Genomic DNA, 27,141 nt, shown 5'->3' with positions numbered 1-27,141 from the left:
ATGATCTCAGCTTACTGCAGCCTCGACCTTCTGGGCTCAAGCAACCTTCCCAACTCAATCTCCCAAGTAGCTGGGACCATAGGCATGTGCTACCACGCCCAGCTAATTTTTGTATTTTTTGTAGAGATGGGGTTTTGCCATGTTGCCCAGCCTGGTCTTGAACTCCTGTGCTCAAGTGATCTGCCTGTCTCAGCCTCCCAAAGTGCTGAGATTAGAGGCGTGAGCCACTGTGCCTGGCCCAGATGCTCATATTCTTGTTAGCACTTGGTATTGCCAGTCTTTTTATTTTAGGAGGTAAATTGTAATATTACACTGTAGTTTTAATTTGCATTGTTCTGATGACTGATGATGTTGAGTACCTGGAAACTTGCCATTAGAACCCAGTCGTCATGTTGTGAGAAGGCCTAGACTACAGGGAGAGGCCATGGGAAGGTATTCTAGTTGACTGTCCCAGCTAACTTCCTACCCATAAGGTCTAACACTCAACATCAACAACCAGAGATCTGATTAAACAAGAGAACAGATGGTTCAGTCTCCATCCTCTTAGCCGTCAAGAAGACATCACATGGAGTAGAGATGAGGTATCCAAACCAGTTCTGCCCAAACTGAAAGTGAGTAAAATAAATGCAGTTGTTATTTAAAGCCACTAAGTTTTGGAGTGGTTTGTTACACAACCACAGGTAACTGGTACCGATTTTGGTTATCATAATCATAATTTTCTTTTTTCAACTTTTGTTAGCCTCATAAAATGAGGTGGCAGCTATTTCCTTTTTGTTTACCTTCTGTAGAATTTGTGTAAGATTAAACGGAATCTTTCTACAATGTATGCATAGATCAAAACATTACATTGTAGCTCATAAATAAAGTTGTCAATTAAAAATAATGAATCAATTAAAATTTTACTTAGATTAAAATTTTTTTAAATTTATTTTTTTAAATGATGAGGGAATTAAACAGTGAAACCATCTAACCTTGAATTTTTCTTTGTGGTTAGTTGTTGATATTGATTTCGTTAATAAATATAGGAATATTCAGCTTTCTGTCTCAAATTACAATATGTGCACTAGGTTTTAAAAGCTCTATTTTTCAAGAATTTTGTTATCAAATTTGTTAGTAAACATATTTTTCAAAATAGCCTCTTTTTTCTTTTTTTTTTTTTTTTTGAGATGGAGTTTCGCTCTTGTTGCCCAGGCTGGAGTGCAATGGCACGATCTCAGCTCACCGCAACCTCCGCCTCCCAGGTTCAAGTGATTCTTCTGCCTCACCCTCCCTAGTAGCTGGGATTACAGGCATGCGCCACTACGCCTGGCTAATTTTGTATTTTTAGTAGAGACAGGGTTTCTCCATGTTAGTCAGACTGGTCTCGAACTCCTGACCTCAGGGATCTGCCCTCCTCGGTCTCCCAAAGCAAAATATCCTCTTCTTATCCTTGTGATGCCTGTGAAACCTGTATGGACAACCTTGTTTTCTCTTTCTTTTCTCTTGATCCGTCTGGCTAGGGGTTAATCAATTTTGTTGATTTTCTTCAAAAGGCCAACTTTGGCTTTGTTACCTTTCTCTAGTGTTTGTTTTTTATTTCATTGTTTTTATTTCTTTCTTTTTACTTTCTTAGGGTTTACTTTGCTTCTTTTCTTCTAGCTTTTAAATTTAGAACATTGTTATTAACTGTAGACTTTTTTCCTTAATTCAAGCACTTAAAGCAATAAATTTCCCTCTAAGCACGACTTTAGCTGCATTTCCAACATTTTCGTATTATATTTTTAATATAATTCATCTCAAAATATTTTCTAATGTCCCTTAAATTTATTCTTTGACTCATAGACTTTCTATTTGTATTGCTTAATTTTCAAATATCTTGATTTTTAAATTTATTGGTGTTACTGATTTATAATTTAATTTCATCTTAGTTGGATATAATATTATGTATGATTACAATCCTTTTAATTTATTAACATTTATTTTATGGCCCTCTCTATGGTTTATGTTGGTGAGTTGACCATATGATTTGAAAGAATGTGCATTTTATAAGTGGTTGTTTATGGTATTCCATAAGTATCAATTAGGTAAAGAAAGTATTATTCAAATATTTTATATATTTATTAATCATTCTATCTACTTGTTCTACCAGCTTTTGGGAAAAAATGTTAAAATATCGAGATATAATTGTGTAATTTCCCATTTCTCCCTTTAATTCTTTTAATTTTTGATGCATGTGTTTTGAAACTCTTTCATAAGATGCAACCACATTTATTATTATATCTTCAGGATGAGTCGACCATATTATTATTACGAAACATCTTCCTTTATCTCTGGTAATACTCTTTGTCTTGAAGTCTGTATTGTCTAATTTTAACATAGTCACTCCAGCTTTCTTATACTTAGTATTTTTGTGTTATTTCTTACCACTGTGTGAAAAATCACTCTGAAAAACTAACGCTGAACATATGCAGAAACTGGGACCCCAGAATTCTACTTCTATATTCAACCAAAATATGTATGTATACTCTCCAAAGTCATGTACTAGAACGTTTATGTCACTACTATTTGTAAAATACCAGACTGGAAATTATCTAAATACCTATGAATAATATTAATATAATAGATGAATTGTGGTATATTTATCAGTGGAGAATTAGCAGCAAAAGAATGAAAGAAACATAGCTGTGTGCTTCCTGCCCTCCTCCCTGTCCTGAGAATTGGGAGTGTCTATTATAGTTATTCCATGTCTATATCACCATTATGTTAGGCACATGTGTGTTAGGGGGTGGATAAACTTGTCGCTTACATTCTCAGGTCTTCAGATTGAGAGGAACTGTACACAGGGAACTGCATCTGAGAAAACTCATTTTTACCTGGACCTCATTTAGATGATAAGATCGTGGACATTAACATGATGTGGCAAAGGGATGAGATTCTCAGGCTCTTGGGAGGGGCCGAGTCTATTTTGAATGTGGGAGGAAAGTAAATAATTTGTGGCAAGTGTGCAGGCTGTGGCAAATTAAAGAGGACCAACAATTTTTTGCCACTCTTCCTATTGAGAGACAGAGCTTAATTTTCTTCCCTTAGTGACTTGTTTGACCAATAGGAGGCAGTGAAAGTGAGATTCTGGGATTTTCATAGGCTAGTTTGGGAAGCTTATGAAGTAAAGTAGCTTCCGCCTTGGTCTCTTAGAACGTTTGCTCGCACGGTGCTTGCTTTCAGAACCTGCTGCCTTGCTGTGAGCTGTCCAAGTGATGACCACCTACAGGTGTTCAGACCTAACCAACAAACAGAGAATGCAGGATTTATTTCAAAAAATGCTACGGATACAACTAGGCTATTTGTTAAAAAATTAAAAGTAAAAGCAGATCCTCTTCTCTCACTTTACCACAATATAAATGGCAGGTAAATTAGAGATTTAAATGTAGTACTTAGAATTTAGAAGAAATAACTACATGAAATTTTCCTCATTTATGCATGGAAAGGACTTTTGTGTGTAAGAATAATGGAAAAATAACACAAAGCAAAATATCTGTCAATTTTGAAAACAAAAATCATTTTAAACTTATTTTTTAATGGACAAATAATAATTGTACATATTCGGGGGGTACATAGTGATGTTTTGATACATATATAGTGATCAGATCACGGTAATTAGGATATCCATCATCTCAAACATTTCTCATTTCTTTCTGTTGGGAATGCTCAGTATCCTCCTTCTAGCTACCTGAAACTATATAATGTATTATTGTTAACTATAGTCATCCTACAGTGGTATAGAACACTAGAACTTATCCTGCTATTAGCTGTAATCAAAAATAATTTTTTAAAAAAGAATATTAATAAAGAATAAGCAGTGAGCCACATAAAAAAATAATAATTTTAAAAATACATAATGGAATGACTAGTAAAGAAAAAAAGTACCCATAATAAAATACTTTACTTTGTTTTATTGTCTTTGATAACCATTTAAAGGCATGAACACCCCAGCGAAAAGGGCAAATATATTAACAGGACATTCTGAGGTTAAAAATCAGATGAAACAACCATTCAGTCTTACTAGTAACAAAGGAAATGCAAGTTTTAAAAACAATTTGTTTTATTTTATTTGTTATATACTGTTTATTTGTATAAACTTAGAGGATACAAGTGCAGTTTTGTTACCTGTAAATATTGCATAGTGGTGAACTCTGGGCTTTTAGTGTAACTATCACCAGAATATGGTACACTGTACTCATTAAGCAATTTCTCATCCCTCAGTCCCCTCCCACCTTCCCATCCTCCTGAGTCTCCAATGTCTATTATTCCACTTCTATGCCCAGCTTGATTTCATTTTTTTATGGCTGAGTAGTAGTTCAGTGTGTGTGTGTGTGTGTGTGTGTGTGTGTGTGTGTGTACATACACACTACATTTTCTTTATCCAGTCTTTCGTTGATGAACACTTAGTTTGATTCCATATCTTTGCTATTGTGGATAGTGCTACAATAAACATACAGGTGCAGGTATCTTTTTGATATAGCAATTTCTTTTCCTTTGAGTATATACCTAGTAGTGAAATTGCTGGATCAAATGATAGTTCTATTCTCAGTTCTTTGAGAAATCATACTGTTTTCCATAGAGGCTGTATTAATTTACATTCCTACCAACATTGCATAAGTATTCAATTTTCTCTGTATCCCCACCAACATCTATTATTTTTTGACTTTTACAGTAGCCATTCTGACTGGTGCAAGATGATATCTCATTGTGGTTTTAATTTTCATTTCTCTGATGGTTAGTGATGTTGAGCATTTTTCTCATATGCTTATTAACCATTTGTATGTTTTGTTTTGCTCAAAACAGAAGTGTACAAATTTATTTAATACAAGTTTTACATGATACAGAGCCTTAAGGAAATGAAGATCCAAGGATGCAGTTAGAGTTTGAACACTTACATACTGAATTAAATGAGGAATAGTAAACTGTGAAAATGTGACAAGGCAAAGGGGTTTGGGCTGGGGTAGTTAATTGGGTGGAATTGATTAGAAAGGATTAGTCTAACAAGGTTTCTTTATATACATTTCCCTTAATCTCAAGTTCTGTCCTTGATAATAAAAATGATAGTTTCCTCTAGTACAGGGAGGAAATTTACCACAAGGAAATGTCATCTCTTGTTTTTAAGAAACAGAAAACAGGCCAGAGCAATCTTCTTGCACCTGCTATTTTTCAAGTGCCTTCAACTCAAAATAGTTATTATGCCAAAGTGACTCATTAGGAGATGGTTATATGTTTTCTTTTGAAAAATGTCTGTTCATATCCTTTGTCCATTTTTTAAAAATTTATATATATATATATATATATATATATTATACTTTAAGTTCTAGGGTACGTGTGCACAACGTGCAGGTTTGTTACATATGTATGCATGTGCCATGTTGGTGTGCTGCACCCATTAACCGATCATTTACATTAGGTATATCTCCTAATGCTATCCCTCCCCCCTCCCCTCTACCCCCACCCCACAACAGGCCCCGGTGTGTGATGTTCCCCTTCCTGTGTTTTTTTTTTTTTTATTGTTGTTGTTGTTGTTGAGCTGTTTGACTTCCTTGTAGATTCTGAGCATTAGTCTTCTGTCAGATGCATAGTTGGCAAATATTTTCTCCCATTCTTCAGGTGGTTTGTTTACTCTGTTGATTATTTCTTTTGCTGTGCAGAAGCTTTTTGGTTTAATTTAGTTCCATTTGTCTATTTCTGTCTTTGTTGCCTGTGCTTTTGAGGTGTTAGTCATGAATTATTTGCTTAGATCAATGTTGATATGATTTGGATGTTTGCCCTCTCCAAACCTCATGTTGAAGTGAGATCCCCAATGTTGGATGTGGGGCCTAGTGAGAGATGTTTGGGTCATGAGGGCGGATCCCTCATGAATGGCTTGGTGCTCTCCCCACAGTAATGAGTCCATGTGAAAGCTGGTTGTTTAACACAGCATGGCATCCCTCTTGTTACCTCTCTTGCCATATGATATGCTGGCTCCCCTTCACCTTCCACCGTGATTGGAAGCTTCTTGAGGCCTCACCAGAAGCAGATGCTGGCACTATCCTTTGTGTACAGCCTGCAGAACCATGGGCCAAATAAACCTCTTTTCCTTATAAATTACCCACCCTCAGATTTTCCTTTGTAGCAATGCAAATGGACTCACAAATGTCTAGGAGAATTTTTCCTCAGTTTTCTTCTAGGATTTGTATAGTTTCAGGTCTTACAGTTAAGTCTTTAATCCATCTTGAGTTAATTTTTGTATATGGTGAGAAATATGGGTCCAGTTTCATCTTCCGCATATAGCAATCCAATTTTCCTAGAACTGTTTGTTGAATAGGGTGTCTTTTCCCCAGTGTATGTTTTTGTTAACTTTGTCAAATATCAGTTGGCTGTAAGTATGTGGCTTTATTTCCAGGTTCTCTATTCTTTCCACTGATCTATGTGTCTGTTTTTATACTAGTACCATGTTGTTTTGGTTACTATAACTTTTTAGTATAATTTGAAGTCAGGTGATGTAATGCCTTCAGCTTTGTTCTTTTTGCTTCAGATTTCTTTGGCTATTTGTGATCTTTTTTGGTTCCATATGAATTTTAGGATTTTTTTCTAATTCTATGAAAAATGGTGTTGGTATTTTGATAGGAATTGCATTGAATCTATAGATTGCTTTGGGCAGCATGGTAGTTTTAACAATATTGATTCTTCCAATCCATGATCATCGGATGTTTTTCCATTTATTCGTGTCATCTAAAATTTCTTTCTTCAGTGTTTTGTAGTTTTTCTTGTAGACATTTTTTACCTCCTTGGTTACATATAATCCTAGGTATCATCAGAGACTACTATAAACAACTATGAATTCACAAATGAGAAAACCTTGAGGAAATGGATAAATTCTTGAAATATAAAATCTCCCCAGCATGGCACATGTATACATATGTAACTAACCTGCACAATGTGCACATGTACCCTAAAACTTAAAGTATAATAAATAATAAAAAAAAATATATATATATATATAAAAAAAAAAAAAAATCTCCCAAGATTGTGCCAGGAACAAGTAGAAATGCTAAATAAACCAATACTGAGTAGTGAGATTGAATCATACAATCTCCCAACAACAACAACAAAAAGCCCAGGATCAGTTTAATTCACAGCTGAATTTCACCAAACATACATAGAAGAACTGGTACCAGTCTTCCTGAAACTCTTCCAAAAAATCAATGAGGAAAGAATCCTCCCTAATTCATTCTACAAAGCAAGTATCACCCGGATATCAAAGCTAGACAAGGACACACAAAAAAGAAAACTACAGACCAATATTTGTGGTGACAATAGATGCAAAAATTCTCCATAAAATACTATCAAACTGAATCCAACAGCACATCAAAAAGATAATACACCATGATCAAGTGGGTTTTTTTTTTTGAGGAATACAAGGATAGTGAAATATATACAAATCAATAAATGTGATTCACCACATAAACAGAAGTTAAAATAAAAACCTTATAATCATCTCAATAGATATAGAAAAAGCAACTGATAAAATTCCATATCCCTTCATGATAAAAATGCTCAACAAACTAGGCCTAGAAGGAATACACCTAAATATAATAAAAGCCATATGTGACAAACCCATAGCCAGCATAATACTGAATGGGGGAAAGCTGAACGCATTCCCCCTAAGAACTAGAGAAAGACAAGGATGACCACTTTCATCACTCCTATTCAACATGATACTGGAAGTCTTAACTGGAAGTCCTTAACCAGAACAATCAGGGGGAAAAAAAAAAGACATCCAAATTGGAAAAAGGAAGTCAAAGTATCTTTGTTTGCTGATGATATGATCTAATACCTAGAATACCTTAAAGATTCCTCCAAAAGACTCCTAGATTTGATAAATGAATTAAGTTTCATGATGCAAAATTAATGTACAAAAATCAGTAGCATTTCTACACACTAATAACAATCAAGCTGAGAACCAAATCAAGACCTCAATCCCATTTACAATAGCTACAAAAATTTTGATTATTTTAGACCTATGAAATTGCTTATGATTGAAACCAACAATGATACTAGAACAAAGCATAGTGGATAATAGCATGTACTCCAGAGTCATTACAGACCTAGGTGGGGATTCCACCCTCTCCACTTAATAGAATTAATTAAAATACAGTAGATATGAGTAGCTTTTTTTGAGCAGCTGCTTTGTATGAGGCACTATGGCTGGTGTGCTTTATTTAGGTTGCCTCATTAATTGAGTTTTGGAGTTTTTGAGGGTATTGTTTCCATTAGGATTATTCTCTTTAAGGAAATCGCCAGCAGAAATAGTTGTGTTTTAGTTTATACTCCTGATTTCTTCTTCAATGCAGTTTTACCTAGGACATGGGACAAGTGCTGAATTGCCTAATGCGTATAGGCAGGAGTTCCCAGGTGACCTGCTAGTCAGGCTGAAGTGCACTGCATTGCCAGCAAGAGGCTTCAGAATCACATTCCCGAGACCCACATTTGAGATCTTAACCCCTGGGAAAGAGAGGTCCTCAGCTCCCCTAGGATCCAGCCAGAGTTGGCTGGAGAACAGGCTGCACAATGACACTGAGGTCGACCTTAACGAGCACATTGGGAGTTGGTGTTCTAGGAGCCTTTATAACCTTAAGAGATATCCCTGTCTTCTTATGCCTGGGGAAGCTGAAATCGAGCCATACACTTCAGGTATTTCTAATAAACTCTGGACTCAATAGACCCCGACTTTATTGCCTCTGAGTCAGAAAGGTCTCAGAGTTTTTTATTATGAATTATCCATCCAAGGAAGAGAATTGGAGAATTTGAAGACGCCTAAAACTGATCCATAATCTGACAGGTGAGGATTTGGAAGGGGTAGGACACATACACACACACACACATACACACTCTCTCTCTCTCTCCCACACACACACACACACACATATACACCTTCCTTCCCAGTCTGATGACCAGGTGACCAGGCAAAAGTTTCCTGGGAAAGTGCTGAGTCTCTGCCTAAGGTCAGAAGCTTCTCTATGAACCAAAGAACAAACGGAGGACTAAAATAGTTACAAAAGCTTCTAAGGCCAAACTTCTACAAGATCAATATGAAATGGTTTCTCCTACCAGCTCACTAGGGCAGCAGAAAGACAGACTGGTTATTTTCAAACCAAAAAGTCAGGGCAATACCTTTCACCTTCCCTCCCTCTGGTTAAAAGTAAATATTAGACAAATGTAGTACAAATGTAGGGGTGAAGGCACAGGTGAACTAAAATATCAGTTCCCAGAGCAGATAGAGATGCATAGCAGCAAAAAAGGGAAGAGGACAGGGATAAAGGAGAGAAAGTGATGGAAGGGAGAGAGTGGCTCCCTGTCCTATTTGTGTGCGTGTGTGTGGGAGGGAACATCCTAACAGTGGATGGGGGAGTACGACACCAGACACCTACTGCCCTCAACTCACATATCCTTTGCCGCTAGTTAGGAAAGAGTACAGGACTGGTTTGAATGGGTGAGGTCAAATTCTCGGCACTGAAAGGCAAGTGGGGAGGAAGCTATCTTGTCTTAAAAGTCAATTTCAGCCCCCACATAGAGGGCTTGAGAGAGAGAGTGTGTGTGTGTGTGTGTGTGTGTGTGTGTGTGTGTGTGTGTGTGTTGGAGGAGGGGTAGGAGTTTGATGGAGATCATGCATCTTCTTTCCAATTGACAATAACAAATGGCTTTTCTAATCTTGCCATCAAGCTATTCTCAATTCTCACTTCCTCTAAATAGCCCATGCCAATTTCTCTGGTCAAACAAATCTCTTTTCTTTGGATTCTGCTATAGCATACAAAGCACAATTGAGATTTGAATGGATATTATCTTAACTGTTCTCTAAATGTCTCTTGGGTATTTCCTTGCATTCCCAATGAGATTCAGAGATTCTTATTGGCAAAGACCGTTTATTTTTCTTTTCTTTTTTCTCCCAGCACAGTTCTGGCCACACAGATGCATATCTGTAAATTGATCTAATAAATAAATACTGACACATGGAAGGTTTTTATCTGCGCACATCACACGAACTACAAGGGATGGGAAAACCAGGCAGAGTGAACCAAACCACTGTTTCGGACTTCCTCCTTCTAGGACTCTCTGAGCGGCCAGAGGAGCAGCCTCTTCTGTTTGGCATCTTCCTCGGCATGTACCTGGTCACCATGGTGGGGAACCTGCTCATTATCCTGGCCATCAGCTCTGACCCACACCTCCATACTCCCATGTACTTCTTTCTGGCCAACCTGTCATTAACTGATGCCTGTTTCACTTCTGCCTCCATCCCCAAAATGCTGGCCAACATTCATACCCAGAGTCAGATCATCTCCTATTCTGGGTGTCTTGCACAGCTATATTTCCTCCTTATGTTTGGTGGCCTTGACAACTGCCTGCTGGCTGTGATGGCATATGACCGCTATGTGGCCATCTGCCAACCACTCCATTACAGCACATCTATGAGTCCCCAGCTCTGTGCACTAATGCTGGGTGTGTGCTGGGTGCTAACCAACTGTCCTGCCCTGATGCACACACTGTTGCTGACCCGCGTGGCTTTCTGTGCCCAGAAAGCCATCCCTCATTTCTACTGTGATCCCAGTGCTCTCCTGAAGCTTGCCTGCTCAGATACCCATGTAAACGAGCTGATGATCATCACCATGGGCTTGCTGTTCCTCACTGTTCCCCTCCTGCTGATCGTCTTCTCCTATGTCCGCATTTTCTGGGCTGTGTTTGGCATCTCATCTCCTGGAGTGAGATGGAAGGCCTTCTCTACCTGTGGTTCTCATCTCACGGTGGTTCTGCTCTTCTATGGGTCTCTTATGGGTGTGTATTTACTTCCTCCATCAACTTACTCTACAGAGAGGGAAAGTAGGGCTGCTGTTCTCTATATGGTGATTATTCCCATGCTAAACCCATTCATTTATAGCTTGAGGAACAGAGACATGAAGGAGGCTTTGGGTAAACTTTTTGGCAGTGGAAAAACATTCTTTTTATGATTAGACATCTAGACGGTGATGTCTAATCTTGATCAACCCCTCCCTGTCTTCCATCACTTCAGTAATTCTACTACTGTCATGTTGATATTAGGGGAAGGTTATCCGTTGACTCTGAGTTAGGGATTAAAAAAAAAAAAAGAGTGTTTCATTCTTTTATTAGGCTGTGGAATGAGATGTTCTGTCTCAGCCTCTTTCCTGACCCCAGTGAGGCAACCATTACTAACAGCAAAACTACTATTCCTCCTCACATCTCTAAAACCAGCATATTAGCCATAGTGAACAAGGCATTTGTTATGAGGCTCTGGAGCCAAGCAATTCTACCCCAGCAAGGCAGGCATGGGATGAGCTGAAGGAAGGAGAATAGAAACATTTATTGACTATCCACAATGTTCCTCATTATTCCTTACATCAGTTACTTTAGGTAGAATTGTGAAAACTGTGAATTAGGATGCTAAATAACTTAACAAGTCAATTTATGCCAGTATCGACTCCCTTTCTATTTTACCACTTTGTGAGGATCATGACAAGGAAGGTGTGAGTGCACATCTAAGGTTAATATTGAATGATAACAATAGAAGAGAAAGAATTAATATATGTTATGGTATTCCTTACTATTTCATTTCTTTAACTTAAAAGCACTCTTCTGTTGTAGTAAATAGATTAAAAGTAATCAATATTTGTTGTACACCTACTAGTGCCAGATTTGCACTAACTACACCATCCGTTCTCTGAATTCTTTCATAAAAATATTCTAGAATCAAAAATGATAAATCAAGCATGCTGGAAATTTTTAGGGCAATAATTTGATGCAAAGCAATCTGGTGGAAACTGATATTATGAGAAGTCACAAAGCTTAACAATGGTTTTCTTTTTGCAGTGAAATTCTAGGTTATCAATTTCTTCTTTATAGCTACATGTTTTGAAACATGTAGATCTTTTTCAAAAAAGGAAATGAAATTTGAGGGTTGGCACAAAAAATGTTTCAGTGATAACTCACAGAGAAAAAGAAGCACTGAAACAGATCTCTGAGATCAAGTTCATCCTGGGCCAAATTTTTTAATAAAGGAAGGTATGCCCTTTTGGTGTTGTACAATAAATATTGCTTAAGGATCTTCCTTTAAGGAAGATCAGGCACCAGCATACATTGCTCTTTGGTCATTCTACCTCTCTCCTTGTGTTCCTTCTCTTTGGATAGAAGAGAGGAATAATGAGACAACTAGGGAAACCAGACAAAACCGTCTTAGCCTTGAATTAGGTGACTTGGCCCTGACCACAGCAATCTGCTGCTGCAATTTCTAGTGCCAAGGCAAAGGTTGGGAAAGGCAAGTTTTGTGTTTGTGAATAATATCTCTCCTCTTTGGGAACTAATTTCTGACCTCTAAGATCCCCACCTTTGCCCTCCAGTCACCCAGCTACACCATGCCATTTACAGTCTATTTATATATAAAGATATCTACCTCAAGGAATTGGCTCATGCAGTTGTAGAGGGTAGCAAGTTTGAAATTTGTAGGGCAGGCTGGAAACTCAGGCAGGCATGAACATTGCAATCTTTTTTAAATATATAGACTTTACTCTTTTAGAGCTGTTTTTGGTTTATAGAAAAATTGAGCAGAAAGTTCCCATGTACCTTATGCCCCAACACATGCACAATCTCCCAAACTAATCCTCACCAGAGTGGTACATTTATTACAATCCATTAGCCTCCACTGACACATCATCACCCAAAGTCCATAGTTTACATTGGAGTTCATTCTTGGTGTTGTGCATTCTGTGGGTTTTGACAAATGCTTAATAGCATGTATTCATCATTATAGTATCATACAGAATAGTTTCACTGCCCTAAAAATCCTCTGTGCTTCATCTAGTTATTCCCCTCTCCCCATAACCCTGTGGTAACCACTGATCTTTTTACTGTCTCCATAGTTTTACCTTTTCCCAGAATGTTATGTAGTTGGAATCATACAGTATATTGCCTTTTCAGATTGGCTTCTTTCACTTAGAATGTGTTTAAGATTTCTCCATGTCTTTTCATAGCTTGATAGTTCATTTCTTTCTGAGACTGAGTAATATTTCATTGTATGCAATATTCAGGGAAAGGTGTAATGTCTGTGGCTAGATTCTTTATTTTTTTATGTGGATGTCTAGTTGTTTCAGCACTATTTGTTGAAGAGACTATGTTTTCTCCATTGCATTGCCTTTAATCCTTTGTCAAAAATCAGTTGACTCTACTTATGTGGGTCTATTTCTGGGCTCTTTATTCTGTTATATTGATCTATTTTTCTGTTCTTTTGTCAATGCCACACTATCTTAATTACTGCAGGCTTACAGTAAGTAGTGTCCGCCGGGGCCTGTTGGGGGGTAGGGGACAAGGGGAGGGAGAGCATTAGGACAAATAACTAATGCATGCGGGGCTTAAAACCTAGATGACAGGTTGAAAGGTGCAGCAAACCACCATGGCACATGTATACCTATGTAACAAACCTACACATTCTGCACATGTATCCCAGAACTTAAATTTAAAAGAAAAAAAAAGTAAGTAGTGTCAGTCCTCCAAACTTGTTCTTCCATAATGTGTTAGCTATTCTGAGTCTTTTGCCTCTCTGCATTTTGTTGATATCCACAAAGTAACTTGCTGGGGTTTTGATTGAGGCTATGTTGAATCTATTAATCAAGTTGGGACGAATGACACCATGATAACATTGAGTTTTCCTATACATGAACATGGAATATCTCTTCATTTATTTAGTTCTTATTTGATTTCTCCTATCAGAGTTCTGCAGTTTTTCTCATATTAATCTTGTATATAGATTTATATCTAACAAATTGGGGGCTGCTAGTGTAAATGGTATTGTGTTTTTAATTTCAAATTCCATTTGTGCATTGCTGCTATGTAAGAGAGCAACTGGCTTTTGTATATTAACCCTGTATCCCGAAACCTTGCTATAATTCCTTTAGTTCCAGGAGAGATTTTTGGATATTTTGGATTTTCTGTAAAAATCATGTCATCTGAAAATAAAGACAGTTTTATTTATTCCTTCTGAATCTGTATACTTTTCATTTTCTTGTCTTATGCATTACTAGGACTTTCAGTATGATGTTCAAAAAAGGTAATGAGGGGGGACTTTTTTTGCCTTGTTCCTGATCTTAGTGCAGAGCTTTTAGTTTCTCATCATTAAGTATGATGTTAACTGTAGTTTTTAAGATAGATATCCTTTATCTCTCTATTCCTAGTTTACTCAGAGTTTTTAATCATAAATGAGTGTTGGATTTTTGTGAAGTGCTTTTTCTGCATCTATTTATATTATTATGTAGTTCTTTAGTCTATTGATGTGATCAACTAAATTAATTGATTTTTAAGTGTTAGAGTAGCCCTGCATTCCTGAGATAAATCCCACTTGGATATGGTGTATAATTCTTTTTGTACATTCTTGGATTCTATTTGCTAAGTACTTTATTAAGGATTTTTACATCCATACTCATGAGAGATATTGGTATGTAGTTTTCTTTTCTTGTAATTACCTTATCTACTTTTGGTATTAGAGTATTGCTGGCCTCATAGAATGAGCTAAAAGTTCTTTCTTACTCTATTTCCATCTTCTAGAAGAGATTGCAGAGAATTGGCATACATTCTTCCTTAAATGTTTGATAGAATTCACCAGTGATCCCATCTAGGCCTGGTACTTTCTGTTTGGGAAGGTTATTAACTATTGAGTTAATTTCTTTAATAGAAATAGGCCTGTTAATGTTCATTTCTTCTTGTATGGGTTTTAGTGGATTGTGGCTTTCCAAGAATTGGTCCATTTCATTTAAGTTATCATGTTTGTGGGCACAGATTTGTTCATGGTATTCCTTTATTATCCTTTCAATGTTCATGGGATTTGTAGTGATTTTTTTATTCATTTCTGATATTAGTAACTTGTGTCTTCTTTCTTTTATTTTCCTTAGTTAGACTTATTAATGGTATATCAATTTTATTGATCTTTTCAAAGAACTAGCTTTTGGTTTTGTTGATTTTCTTTAATAATGTCCTATTTTCAATTTCATTGATTTCTGTTTTAATTTTTATTATTTTTTTCTTGTGCTTACTTTGGATTTAGTTTCCTAGGGGGGAAGCTTAGATTATTTATTTTGGATTTTGCTTTTTTTTTTTTTTTTTTTTGCAAAAGAAGATTAAATTCAACTGGTGTTTTATCTCTCACCTTTTGGATAGTTTGAGGGTATTTACTTCTCTGTAAACCATAGCTCAGTTCCTTTTTTGTTTGTTTGTTTAAAGGTTTGACAAACGCTTTCTGGGCTAAAGTGGCTTTGAGTGCTGAACCTGTCGATTTGAATTCATATTTTCTGCAGTTAGAACTTTTCTAAGTAATTTCTTATTATTTTATGTTTGTGATGCCTTCAAGAACATATTTAAAATATTTAATCTGAGTTTTATTAGTTTTCCCATTGGGAAGGTTGGTCCAAATTATTAGGTTTGCCATTACCAAAAACTTTATAATAGATGGATATATATATACACTCTAAGAATCCCTGGGCTTTTTTCATACAAATTTGTCCTTTAAGATTCATGTAATTATTAATATATTTGTAGTTGATTTTGATTTTCCATTTCCTTTTTCTTTGTTCCTATATATCATGCTTTTAAAATTATTTCTTTTAATTTTCTCTTCTTGTCTTTGTTTCATTCTTTCCCTTATAATGTGGAAGTTTCATATCTTTTTAAAAGTTTTATTTTATCCTTAATTGACACAATGATTATACATATTTATAAGGTACAGGGTGATATTTCGATATCTCTATACATTGTGTAATAATCAAACTAGGATAATTAGCATATCCGTCATCTCAACATCTGTCATTTCTTTGAGGTGAGAACATTCACAATCCTCTCTTCTGGCTATGTTGAAATTACAATACATTATTGTTAACTATATTCATGCTTTTGTACAATAGAACACCAGAGCTTGTTAATCCTGTCTAAGTATAACATAGATCTGTTGACTAACCTATCCCTGTTCCCCACTCCTCCTAAATCTTCAGCTTCTAGTAACCACTATTTTACTCTCTACTTCTATGAAATCAACTTTTTGTTGTTGTTGTTTTTTCTATATGTAATATTTATTTTTATTTTTTTTATTTTACTTTAAGTTCTAGGATACATGTGCAGAATGTGCAGGTTTGTTACACAGGTATACGTGTGCCATAGTGGTTTGTTGCAACTATCAACTGGTCATCTAGAGTGTCAATTTTAGATCTTTCCTGCTTTCTCTTGTGGGCATTTAGTGCTATAAATTTCCCTCTTAACACTGCTTTAGCTGTGTCCCAGAGATTCTGGTACGTTGTCTCTTGTTTTAATTGAATTCAAAGAACTTCTTGATTTCTGCCTTAATTTCATTATTTACCCAGTAGTCATTCAGGAGTAGGTTGTTCAGTTTCCATGTAGTTGTGTGTTTTTGAGTGTTTTTTAATCTTGAGTTCTAATTTGATTTCACTGTGGTCTGAGACTGTTTGTTATTATTTCAGTTCTTTTGCATTTGCTGGGGAGTTTTTTGCTTCCAGTGATGTGGTCAATTTTAGAATAAGTGCCATGTGGCACTGAGAAGAATGTATATTCTGTTGATTTGGGGTGGAGAGTTCTGTCGACGTTTATTAGGTCTGCTTGATCCAGAGCTGAGTTCAAGTCCTGAATATCCTTGTTAATTTTCTGTCTCATTGATCAGTCTAATATTGACAGTGGGGTGTTAAAGTCTCCCACTATTATTGTGTAGGTGTCTAAGTCTCTTTGTAGGTCTCTAAGAACTTGCTTTATGAGTCTGGGTGCTCCTGTATTGGGTGCATATATATTTAAGATAGTTAGCTCTTCCTGTTGCATTGTTCCCTTTACCATTATATAATGCCCTTGTTTGTCTTTTTTTATTTTTGTTGGTTTAAAATCTGTTTTGTCAGAGACTAGGATCACAACCCCTCTTTTTTTTTTGCTTTCCATTTGCTTGGTAAATTTTCTCCTGTCCTTTTATTTTGAGCCTATTTGTTTCTTTGCACGTGAGATGGATCTCCTGAATATAGCACACCAATAGGTCTTGACTCTTTATCCAGTTTGCCAGTCTGTGTCTTTTAATCGCAGCATTTAGCCCATTTACATTTAAGGTTAATATTGCTATGTGTGAATTTGATCCTGTCATCATGATGCTAGCTGGTTATTTTGCACACTAATTGATGCAATTTCTTCATAGTATCGTTGGTCTTTATATTTTGGTGTTTTTGCAGTGGCTGGTACCGGTGTTTCCTTTCCATATTCAGTGCTTCCTTCAGGAGCTCTTGCAAGGCAGGCCTGGTGGTGACAAAATCCCTCAGCATTTGTTTGTCTGGAAAGGATTTTATTTCTCATTTACTTATGAAGCTTAGTTTGGCTGGATATGAAATTCTGCGTTGAAAATTCTTCTCTTTAAGAATGTTGAATATTGACCCCCACTCTCTTCTGGCTTGTAGGGTTTCTGCTGAGAGATCCTCTCTTAGTCTGATGGGTTTCCCTTTGTAGGTGACCAAGCCTTTCTGTCTGGCTGCCCTTAACATTTTTTCCTTCATTTCGACCTTGGAGAATTTGATGATTATGTGTCTTGGGGTTGATCTTCTCATGGAGTATCTTAGTGGAGTTCTCTGTATTTCCTGAATTTGAATGTTAGTCTGTCTTGCTAGGTTGGGGAATTCTCCTAGATAATATCCTGAAGTGTGTTTTCCATCTTGGTTCCATTCTTCCCATCTCTTTCAGGTACTCCAATCAATCATAGGTTCTGCCTTTTTACATAGTTCCATATTTCTCAGAGGTTTTGTTCATGCCTTTTCATTCTTTTTCCTTTAATCTTGTCTGCCTGCCTTATTTCAGCATGATGGTCTTCAAACTCTGATATTCTTTCTTCTGTTTGATCAATTTAGCTATTGATACTTGCATATGCTTCATGAAGTTCTTGTGCTGTGTTTTTCAGCTCCATCACATCATTTATGTTCCATTCCATCATTTATGTTCCTGATTGTTCTAGTTAGCAGCTCCTGTAAGCCTTTATCAAGGTCCTTAGCTTTTTTGCATTGGGTTAGAATATGCCCCTTTAGCTCAGCAGAGTTTGTTATTACCCACCTTCTGAAGCCTGCCTCTGTCAGTTCATCTATTTCATCCTCCATCCAGTTCATGCCCTTGCTGGAGAGGTGTTGTGATCATTTGGAGGAGAAAAGCCACTCTGGCCTTTTGGATTTTCAGCGTTTTTTCGTTGATTCTTTCTCATCTTCATGAGTTTGTCTAGTTTCCGTCTTTGAGGCTGCTGACCCTTGGATGAGGTTTTTGTGGGGACGTTTTGTGTTGATGCTGTTGTTGTTTTCTGTTTGTTTTTCTTTCAGTGGTCAGGTCCCTCTTCTGTAGGGCTGCTGTGGTTTGCTGGGGGTTCATTTCAGGCCTTATTCATCTGGTTCGCTCCTGCACCTGGAGATGTCACTGGGGGAAGCTGGAGAACAGTAAAGATGGGTGCCTGCTCCTTCCATTGGTATCGCTGACCTTGAGGGGCACCGACCTAATGCCAGCAGGAATGCTTCTGTATAAAATGTCTGACAACCCCTGTTGCAGGGTCTCACCCAGTTGGTGGCACTGGGAGCAGGACCCATTTAATGAAGCACTTTGGCTGTCCCTTGGTTGGAGGGGGTATGCTGTGCTGGAGGGAAACTTACTCGTCTGGGCTGCCCAGATTCCTCAGAACTAGCAGGAGGAAAAACTAAGTCTGCTGGTCCGTGGAGGCTATGGCCACCCCTTCCACTAGGGGCTCAGGCCCAGGGAGATGAGAGTTCTGTCCTTGAGCCCCTGGCGGGAGTTGTTGGAGTTCCTGCAGGGAGGCCCTCCCAGTGAGGAGGGATGGGTCAGGGTCTCGCCTGAAGAGGCACTCTGGCTGCAGTCTGCCACAGCCGGTGTGTTTCGCTGTGGGGAATATTTCTTGCCACCAAGTCTCCCTGGCTCAGCAGGGGAAAATAGTGACCTGGAGCTATAGAGATGGCTGCCGCCCTTCCCCCGCCATGGGAGCTTAGTGTGTTAGGCAGCTAGCAGTCCCAGTGTTGGCTGCTGCCCCTCCCGCAGGGAGCTCAGACAGCTTAGGCAGCAGGCAGTTGCAGCTGTGGTGATGGCTGCAACTCCTCCCAGGAAGTCAGCAGGCTTAAGCAGATTCTAGCTGAGTGGCTATTGAGAATCTGCGTAGCTCTGTTGTTGGGACCCTAGGCCCTGGTGGCAGGGGCTCTCGAGTGGGATCTTCTGATCTGTGGGTTGCACAGTTCTGTGGAAAAAGCATGGTTTCCCAGGCTGGGTAGCACGCTCACTCACCGCCTCCCTTGGCTGGCGGGTGGGGACTCCCCTGCCCTGTGTGGCTCTCAGGTGTGCTGCCACACCACACTGCACTTCCTTCCTCTCCGTGTGTCATACCAACTGCCTAGTCAGTCCTGGTGACAGCACCTGGATACCTTGGTTGCCGTTGCAGGGTTCACATGCTGTTTTGGTTGTTTTCTGAATTCAACTTTTTAAAAATCCCACAAATAAGTGAGAATATGGGTATTGGTCCTTCTGTGCCTAGCTTATTTTATTTAACATAATGTCGACTAGGTTCATCCATGCTGCCACAAAAGAATAAAAATGATTTTATTCGTTTTATGGCTGCATGGTGTTCCATTGTGCACATATAGCACTTAAAAAAATCTGTGTATCCACTGATGGACATTTTGGTTGATTCCATATCTTGGCTGTTGTAAATAGTGCTGTAATAAACTTGAGGGTGCAGATGACTCTTTGACGTACTTATTTCTTTTCCTTTGGATATATAACCAGTAGTGGGACTACTGGATCATATGGTAGATATATTTTAATTTTTTGAGGAATCTTGACACTGTTGACCATAATGGATGTACTAATTTATATTCTCACCAACAGTGTATAAGTGCTCCCCTTTCACATCCTCACTAGCATTTGTTATTTTTTTTTTGTCTCTTTGATAATAGCCATTCTAACTGGGATGAGGTGATATCTCATTGTGGTTTTAAAAAGTTTGTTTTTATTTTTAAATTTTATGGATACATCATAGTATAGTTAACAATAATTTATTGTATATTTCATTGTGATTTTGATTTGCATTTCCCTAATGATTAGTGATATTGAGCATTTTTCCATATGCTTGTTGACCATATAGATGTCTTCTTTTAAGAAATATCTATTTAGGTCTTTTCTCCATTTTTAAAATAATTTATTTTTTTGTTGTTGTTATTGAGACATTTGAGTTTCTTATATATTCCACATATTAACCTCTTGACAGATGCATAGTTTGCAAATATTTTCTCCCATCCTGTAGGTTGTCTCTTTGCTCTGTTGATTGTTTCCTCTGCTGTGCAGATGCAATTTAGTTTTATGTAAATCCATTTGTCTATTTTTGCTTTTGTTGTCTATGCTTTTAAGGTCTTATCCAATTAATCTTTAGCCAGATCAATGTCATAAAGCATTTCCCCTATGGCTTTGTCTAGTACTTTCATAGTTTCAGGTCTTACAGTCAAGTTGTTAATTTCTTTTGGGCTGAGTTTTGTATGTGGTAAGAGATAGAGATCTAGTTATTCTTTTGCATACACATATTCAGTTTTTCTAACATCATATATTGAAGAAACTGTGCTTTTCCCAATGTGTATTTTTCACACTTTTGTCAAAAATCAGTTGGCTATAGATACATGATTTATTTTTGGGTTGTCTATTCTGTTTCATTATCCATATGTCTGTATTATGACCATGCTGTTTCAGTTACTATAGCTTTATAGTATGTTTTGAAGTCAGGTAGTGTGATACCTCCTGTCATTTCCCAAGGTAACTGTGCATTGGGAAAAGGGAAATGATCTGATCTTTTGGGGACTACTGGACACTGGCTCTCAACTGATGTTGATTCCAGGAGACATGAAACATCACTGTTGCCCTCCAGTTAGAGTAGGCAATTATGGGGGTCATGTGATTAATGAAACTTTAGCTCAGATCCAACTTACGGTGTGTCCACTTGATCCCAAAACCCATCTTGTGGTTATTTCCTCAATTCTAACTGTGGTTATGTCCCCAGTGCAACTGTGGTTATTTCTCCAATTCTAATATGCATAATTAGAATAGGCATACTTAGCACCTGGTAGAATCCCCACATTTGTTTCCTGACTTGTGGAGTGGGGGGGTATTATGATGGGAAAGGCCAAATGGAAGCCATTAGAGCTGCCTCTACCTAGGGAAATAGTAAATGAAAAGTAGTGTTGTATCATTGGAGAAATTGCAGAGATTCGTGCCACCATCAAGGACTTAAAAGATGCAGGGGTGGTGATCCCCACCACATCCCTGCTCAACTTTCCTATTTGGCCTGTGCAGAAGATAGATGGATCCTGGAGAATGACAGTGGATTATCATAAGCTTCACTAAGCAGTGACTCCAGTTGCAGCTGCTGTACCAGATGTGGTTTCACTGCTTGAGCAAATTAACATTTCCTGGTACCTGGTGTGTAGCTATTGATCTGGCAAATGAGTTTTTCTCCATCCCTGTCTGTAATGCCCACCAGAAGCAGCTTGCTTTCAGCCGGCAGGGCCAGCAGTACACCTTAACTGTCATACCTCAGGAGTATATCAATTCTGCAGCCCCATGTCATAATCAAGTTCACAGAATTCTCGATCACTTGTCCTTCCACAAGATGCCACACTGGTCCATTATATTGATAACATTGTGCCAATTAGACCTAGTAAGTGAGTCTGAACTCATTGGTAGGACATTTGTGTGTCAAAAAGTACAAATAAATCTGGCTAAAATTCAAGGGACTTATACTTCCTCGTGAAATTTATAGGGTCCAATGGTGTGAGACCTGTCCAGATAGCCCTTTTACGGTGAAGGATAGGTGTCTGGCCCTTCTTACACCCAAGAGAGAGGCACTATGCCTGGTGCATCTATTTGGATTTTGGAGGAAACACATTCTGGGTGATCAGGGATTTGGAAGCAACATGATTGGAAAATTGATGACAAAGATACCTGGGGAAGAGCAATGTGAATAGACCTCTATGAATGGGCAAAGATATGAAGATATCTGTGTCCCATGTAAATACTCACCAAAGCATGACCTCAGAAGGGGAGGTTTTAATAAGTGGATAGGATGACCCATTTTGTGGATACCAGTGAGTCTCTTTCCCCAGCCACCACTGTCATCGCCCAATGGGCTCATGAACAAAATGGCCATGGGGGCAGGGATGGAGGTTATGTATGGATTCAGCAGCATGTACTCCCACTAACCAGGGCTGACCTGGCCACTGCCACCTTTGAGTGCCCAGTCTGCCAGCAGCAGAGACCAATGCTGAGCCCCCCAATGGTGCCATTCCCAAGGGTGATTAGCCAATTACTTGGTGGTATGTTGATTATATTAGTCTGCTTCTGTCATAGAAGATGTATGGATCCCGTCACCCAGGTAGTGAGCATAATACCTGACAGGTAGTTTTTAACTTACCTTCTCCCCACCTTCACCTTCTAGTAGTTTAATTTTTATGAAGTTCAACTTTAAAATTTTTCCTTTTATGGATCATGCGCTTTGCTTTTGATTTCAACTCTAAGAACTGTTTGCCTAGTATTTTATTTTTTATCTTTGTGATACATGTTGACACCTATGAGAAAACACACAGTCAAGAACAATGACTGGGCTCCTAAACTCAGGCTTGGAGTAAAGTAGGTGGAATCAGGGTCTGCTCTTCCAAGGCCTAAGCAGTGGCAGCATAGCCATGTTTGGTGTCAGGGATCTGTGGAGTATGATCCAATGAGAAGGAAATCATTACAAAGGAAGACAAATTAGGGTGACCTCTTATTTATCACTGAAAACACCCAAGGCATTGGAATAATATAGATGTATCTTTAAAAGATCTGAAAGAAAAGCTTTGGACCTAGAATGCTGTATCCTATCAAATTATCAAATTGTCTACTAAAGTAAATGTGCCAAAATCGTGTTTTTAGATATGCATGCACTCAGAAAGTTTTTCTTCAACTGGTAATTTATGAAGTCTTTCACCATTGCATAGGTCATCTTGTTTATTAATAGTTTTCTATTCCATTGGCAATAAATGTTTATTTGAAGAAATTCAGACATTACAACTGTGTATAAAGAAGAGGAAATATTCTCCCTCCATGTTTCCCCCTGCCCTTCCATTCTTACCCCAGTGGCTACACACATATGTACATTCATATTCATATAATGTTTTAATGTAATGGATTCATACTTTTACATTTGTTCCATATCTTAATTTTCTTACTTAATGGCTTTTCAAGGAAGCAGTAAAGATATATTTGATTCTTTGAACATGCTGCATATAGTTACACTTTATGGAATTAGTCATAGCATCTTTCTCCATTTCCCTATTGAAAAGGTTTTAGGTTGTTGCCATTTTTACCTACTATAAACTGGGATTTCCCTGAACATCTTTGGAGATTATATATACATATATCTCACAATATTCAATACACATTTATAATAATATTACTCAATACAAATTTATAATAATATTTCTATAGGCTAGAGTCCTAGAAATGACAGTTTCTAGACGAAGTATTAAATCACACATTTTAAACACATAGTTTATGGGAGGGTGAACCAGAAGAAATGTTTCAACCTCCCCTGTGTGAAATGGATAATTTCCATGTTATCCCTTGTGGTTTTTGTTCTTTCTGACCATTAGCATTTTTAAATTGTATGATAAAATATAAGAGGAAATTAAAAGTAAATAAAACTACCGCAGTATAATAAAGGAAGGATAGAAAGATAAAAAAGTAAAAGCTTAAGATTTAAGCAATAAAACATTTTTAGAAGGAGAAAAATAAAAAATTATAAAAATCCTCAAGAAGAGAAAATTAGCTAAAATATATATCCTCCTCTTCCTTCATTCTTTCTCTTTTCAATTTTTTTGCAAAAACATTCAATGGCTACAAATTACACATTTTTCAGCAATATATTGAAATGTGAAGAATTTTGGAGGATCTGCCTTAATAAAAGGAGAGAAATTTGTTTAGGAAATATTCATGGGGAAAGGATTAGATTAAAGCAGTTTTTGGAAAATGAGAAAGTGGAAAAAATAAATCTTTCCAAGAAAGAGGAGACACAGACAGGAAACGATTGTGATTTAAGAGATACAGGCCGAATTGTTGGGTCATCATCAATGGATGTAAGTGCCCACAATAGCCTTGTCTCACATGGGTCAGAAGTGCTAGCTTCCAACAGCTTTGACTGTTCACCAGAAACCAGTAGAAAACAGGTCCAAGTTGAGCAGATTCCACTTACGAGTTTTTCAAGAGGGTGCTTCCTAGGATCTCTTGCTCATAAGCTTCCTCAGGCCCTGTTTCAGGTCTTTGTTTCTCAGGCTGTAGATAAAAGGATTGAGCATGGATGACAAAACTGTGTAAACAGTTGTTGCCACGTGGTCCTTGACAGTGTAGGTGGATGGGGGCTGTAAATAGACATAGAAGATGCTTCCATAAAAGAGTGTCACCACGGTGAGGTTAAAACCAGAGGTGGAGAAGTCTTTGCGTTTCCCAGAAGTAGAGGGAATCTTGAGAACTGTAGTGAGGATTCGTATATAAGAGAAAGCAATGCAGAGAAAAGGAGTCACCAAAACAATAGGTGCTTCTGTCATCTGCACAATTTCATTGACAAATATGGAAGAGCAGGACAATTTCAGCACAGGGCTGAGGTCACAGAGAAAGTGGTGGATAACATTGGAGTCACAGAAGGTGAGACGATTCAGCAGAAGTGTGTGCAGGAGTGAGTGGAGGTGAGGAAATGAGCAGAAGAAGACCACCAGGAGGACACCGTGGTGGTGGCTCATGGTGGTGACATAGTGGAAAGGGTCACAGACGGCCACATAGCGGTCAAAGGCCATGACTGCCAGAAGGCAGCTGTCACCATTGCCCAAGGCATAGAGAAAATACATCTGTGTCAGACACCCAGCATAGGAGATGGTCTTCTTTTCTGACAGGAAGTTCATTAGCATCTTGGGGACAACGCTTGTTGTAAAGCAAATATCAGTGAGAGACAGAAAACTCAAGAAGAAATACATAGGGGTCTGAAGATGGGGGTTGAAGCAAATGGCCAGGATGATGAGCAGGTTCCCTGTTATGGTGACCAGGTACACGATGAGGAAGAGAACAAAGAATGGCTTTTGGTCCTCAGGCCGGGAGGAGAGTCCCAGGAGGATAAACTCAGAGACACTGCTGGTGTGGTTGATTCTTTCCATTGACTTGGGCTCAGTTATAAACAAGAAGTTTTGTCATTTAACATGCTCTGATTTCATAACACCAATCATGAGAACCTAGCAAGTCATTGTTTCTTCTCTTTGGTCACAATTAGCTACTGTGCTAATCGTGGGATGGCTTGTTCACCTCATGGTCCTTGATGGGGTCCTCTCTTCCCAACTCTATGGGCTCCATAAGGGCATTATATTGAAATCTGGAGGGACAGAGGGAGAGTTTTCCTTTAGAAACTTTCAGAAGTGGACTCCTCTAATTCAGACTCAGTATTTCCTATTCTGTGAAAAGCACTATTCACCTGCCAGGGACATAGCAATAGAGCAGACAGATTTCTGCTTATGTGGAGCTTACCTTCTAGTTGGGGAGGTAGATCATTATACTACAAAATATGTAGTATAGCATCAGTTAGGGATACATTTTATGAACAAAATAAAACAGTATTAGAAGATGGAGGTTGCTGGGGAGTCAGACTGGGGGTATTTTAGATGGGGAGGTTTCAGGACACTCTTTCCCTATCAAAGCATACTCAGTTGTGTTACGCTGAAGTTTATCTTTGCATTGTCTTGAAAAAAACTAATGGTTTTTCAAAACAGCCAACAGGGCAAATCTAAGACGAATGTTGAACGCAGTCAATAGAGTGATTTTTTTTCTGCTCTGCTCACAGAATGAAAGGTTCATCCTCCCTAGCTCATGACATGCTATCATCATTAGTTTACACAAGTCTCCCTTTTTTTGTAAATTGTTTTTCCCTTCTTTAATTCTCTGTCCTAAATCACATTTGTACAGAATAAGCACCCATTGTTAAGTGATAAATCTGTTTTTAATTTACCTTTTACATGTTAAAAATATATATGAGAAACATGTTAATTTTTTGGTATATATATTTTTCATCCCGATCCAGTTACCTACCAATGGATATCAAAGTGGCCTCCATTTCTTGCTACTATAAAAAAACTCTGCAATGAGAATTTTTGTATCAGCAAAATGTTGTCACAATTTTTTTGTAATTAAAGTTTTTGAGTAAGCATATTCATTCATACCTTGTGAATAGGCATATTACATAGAGATTTTCAAGCATTTTTAGATATTGGTTATTTATACATTTTTGGCTATCATAAAATCTCTACAGTGAACATATTTGCACCACCAAGATGTTTGAAACAACTTTTTTTATTTTATTTTATTATTATTTAAGTTTTAGGGTACATGTGCACAATGTGCAGGTTAGTTACATATGTATACATGTGCCATGCTGGTGTGCTGCACCCATTAACTCGTCATTTAGCATTAGGTATATCTCCTAAAGCTATCCCTCCCCCCTGCCCCCACCCCACAACAGTCCCAAGAGTGTGATGTTCCCCTTCCTGTGTCCATGTGTTCTCATTGTTCAATTCCCACCAATGAGTGAGAATATGCGGTGTTTGGTTTTTTGTTCTTGCGATAGTTTACTGAGAATGATGATTTCCAATTTCATCCATGTTCCTACAAAGGACATGAACTCATCGTTTTTTATGGTTGCATAGTATTCCATGGTGTATATGTGCCACATTTTCTTAATCCAGTCTATCATTGTTGGAGATTTGGGTTGGTTCCAAGTCTTTGCTATTGTGAATAGTGCCGCAATAAACATACGTGTGCATGTGTCTTTATAGCAGCATGATTTATAGTCCTTTGGGTATATACCCAGTAATGGAATGGCTGGGTCAAATGGTATTTCTAGTTCTAGATCCCTGAGGAATCGCCACACTGACTTCCACAATGGTTGAACTAGTTTACAGTCCCACCAACAGTGTAAAAGTGTTCCTATTATTTCTCCACATCCTCTCCAGCATCTGT

At 37.9% G+C, this 27,141-nt stretch overlaps 2 protein-coding genes across 4 annotated transcripts in view; one reads left to right on the top strand and one right to left on the bottom strand.

Annotated features, from left to right (window-relative positions):
- Window positions 1–2,205: 2,205 nt before the first annotated feature.
- Window positions 2,206–27,141, bottom strand: part of OR1L8 (olfactory receptor family 1 subfamily L member 8) — a 265,279-nt gene continuing 240,343 nt past the window's right edge. Inside the window, exon 6 of one of the 3 annotated variants that reach the window (XM_063787254.1) lies at window positions 2,206–3,257. In XM_063787254.1, coding sequence (XP_063643324.1) covers window positions 3,252–3,257 — 6 coding nt within the window. In that variant the 3' untranslated portion in view covers window positions 2,206–3,251. Of the gene's footprint in view, window positions 3,258–23,119; window positions 25,505–27,141 lie in introns of those variants that run through there. The other 2 variants (XM_054659055.2, NM_001428048.1) reach the window with 2 other exon arrangements.
- On the top strand, window positions 9,956–11,089 carry OR1N2 (olfactory receptor family 1 subfamily N member 2). Its single transcript, XM_063788360.1, has one exon. The coding sequence runs from the start codon at window positions 10,014–10,016 to the stop codon at window positions 11,004–11,006; it is 993 nt and encodes a 330-aa protein (XP_063644430.1). The 5' UTR covers window positions 9,956–10,013; the 3' UTR covers window positions 11,007–11,089.

Source organism: Pan troglodytes, chromosome 11, assembly GCF_028858775.2.
Source record: "Pan troglodytes isolate AG18354 chromosome 11, NHGRI_mPanTro3-v2.0_pri, whole genome shotgun sequence".
In the NCBI taxonomy this organism is placed as follows: domain Eukaryota; kingdom Metazoa; phylum Chordata; class Mammalia; order Primates; family Hominidae; genus Pan; species Pan troglodytes.
This window is presented reverse-complemented; position numbering and strand designations above follow the sequence as displayed.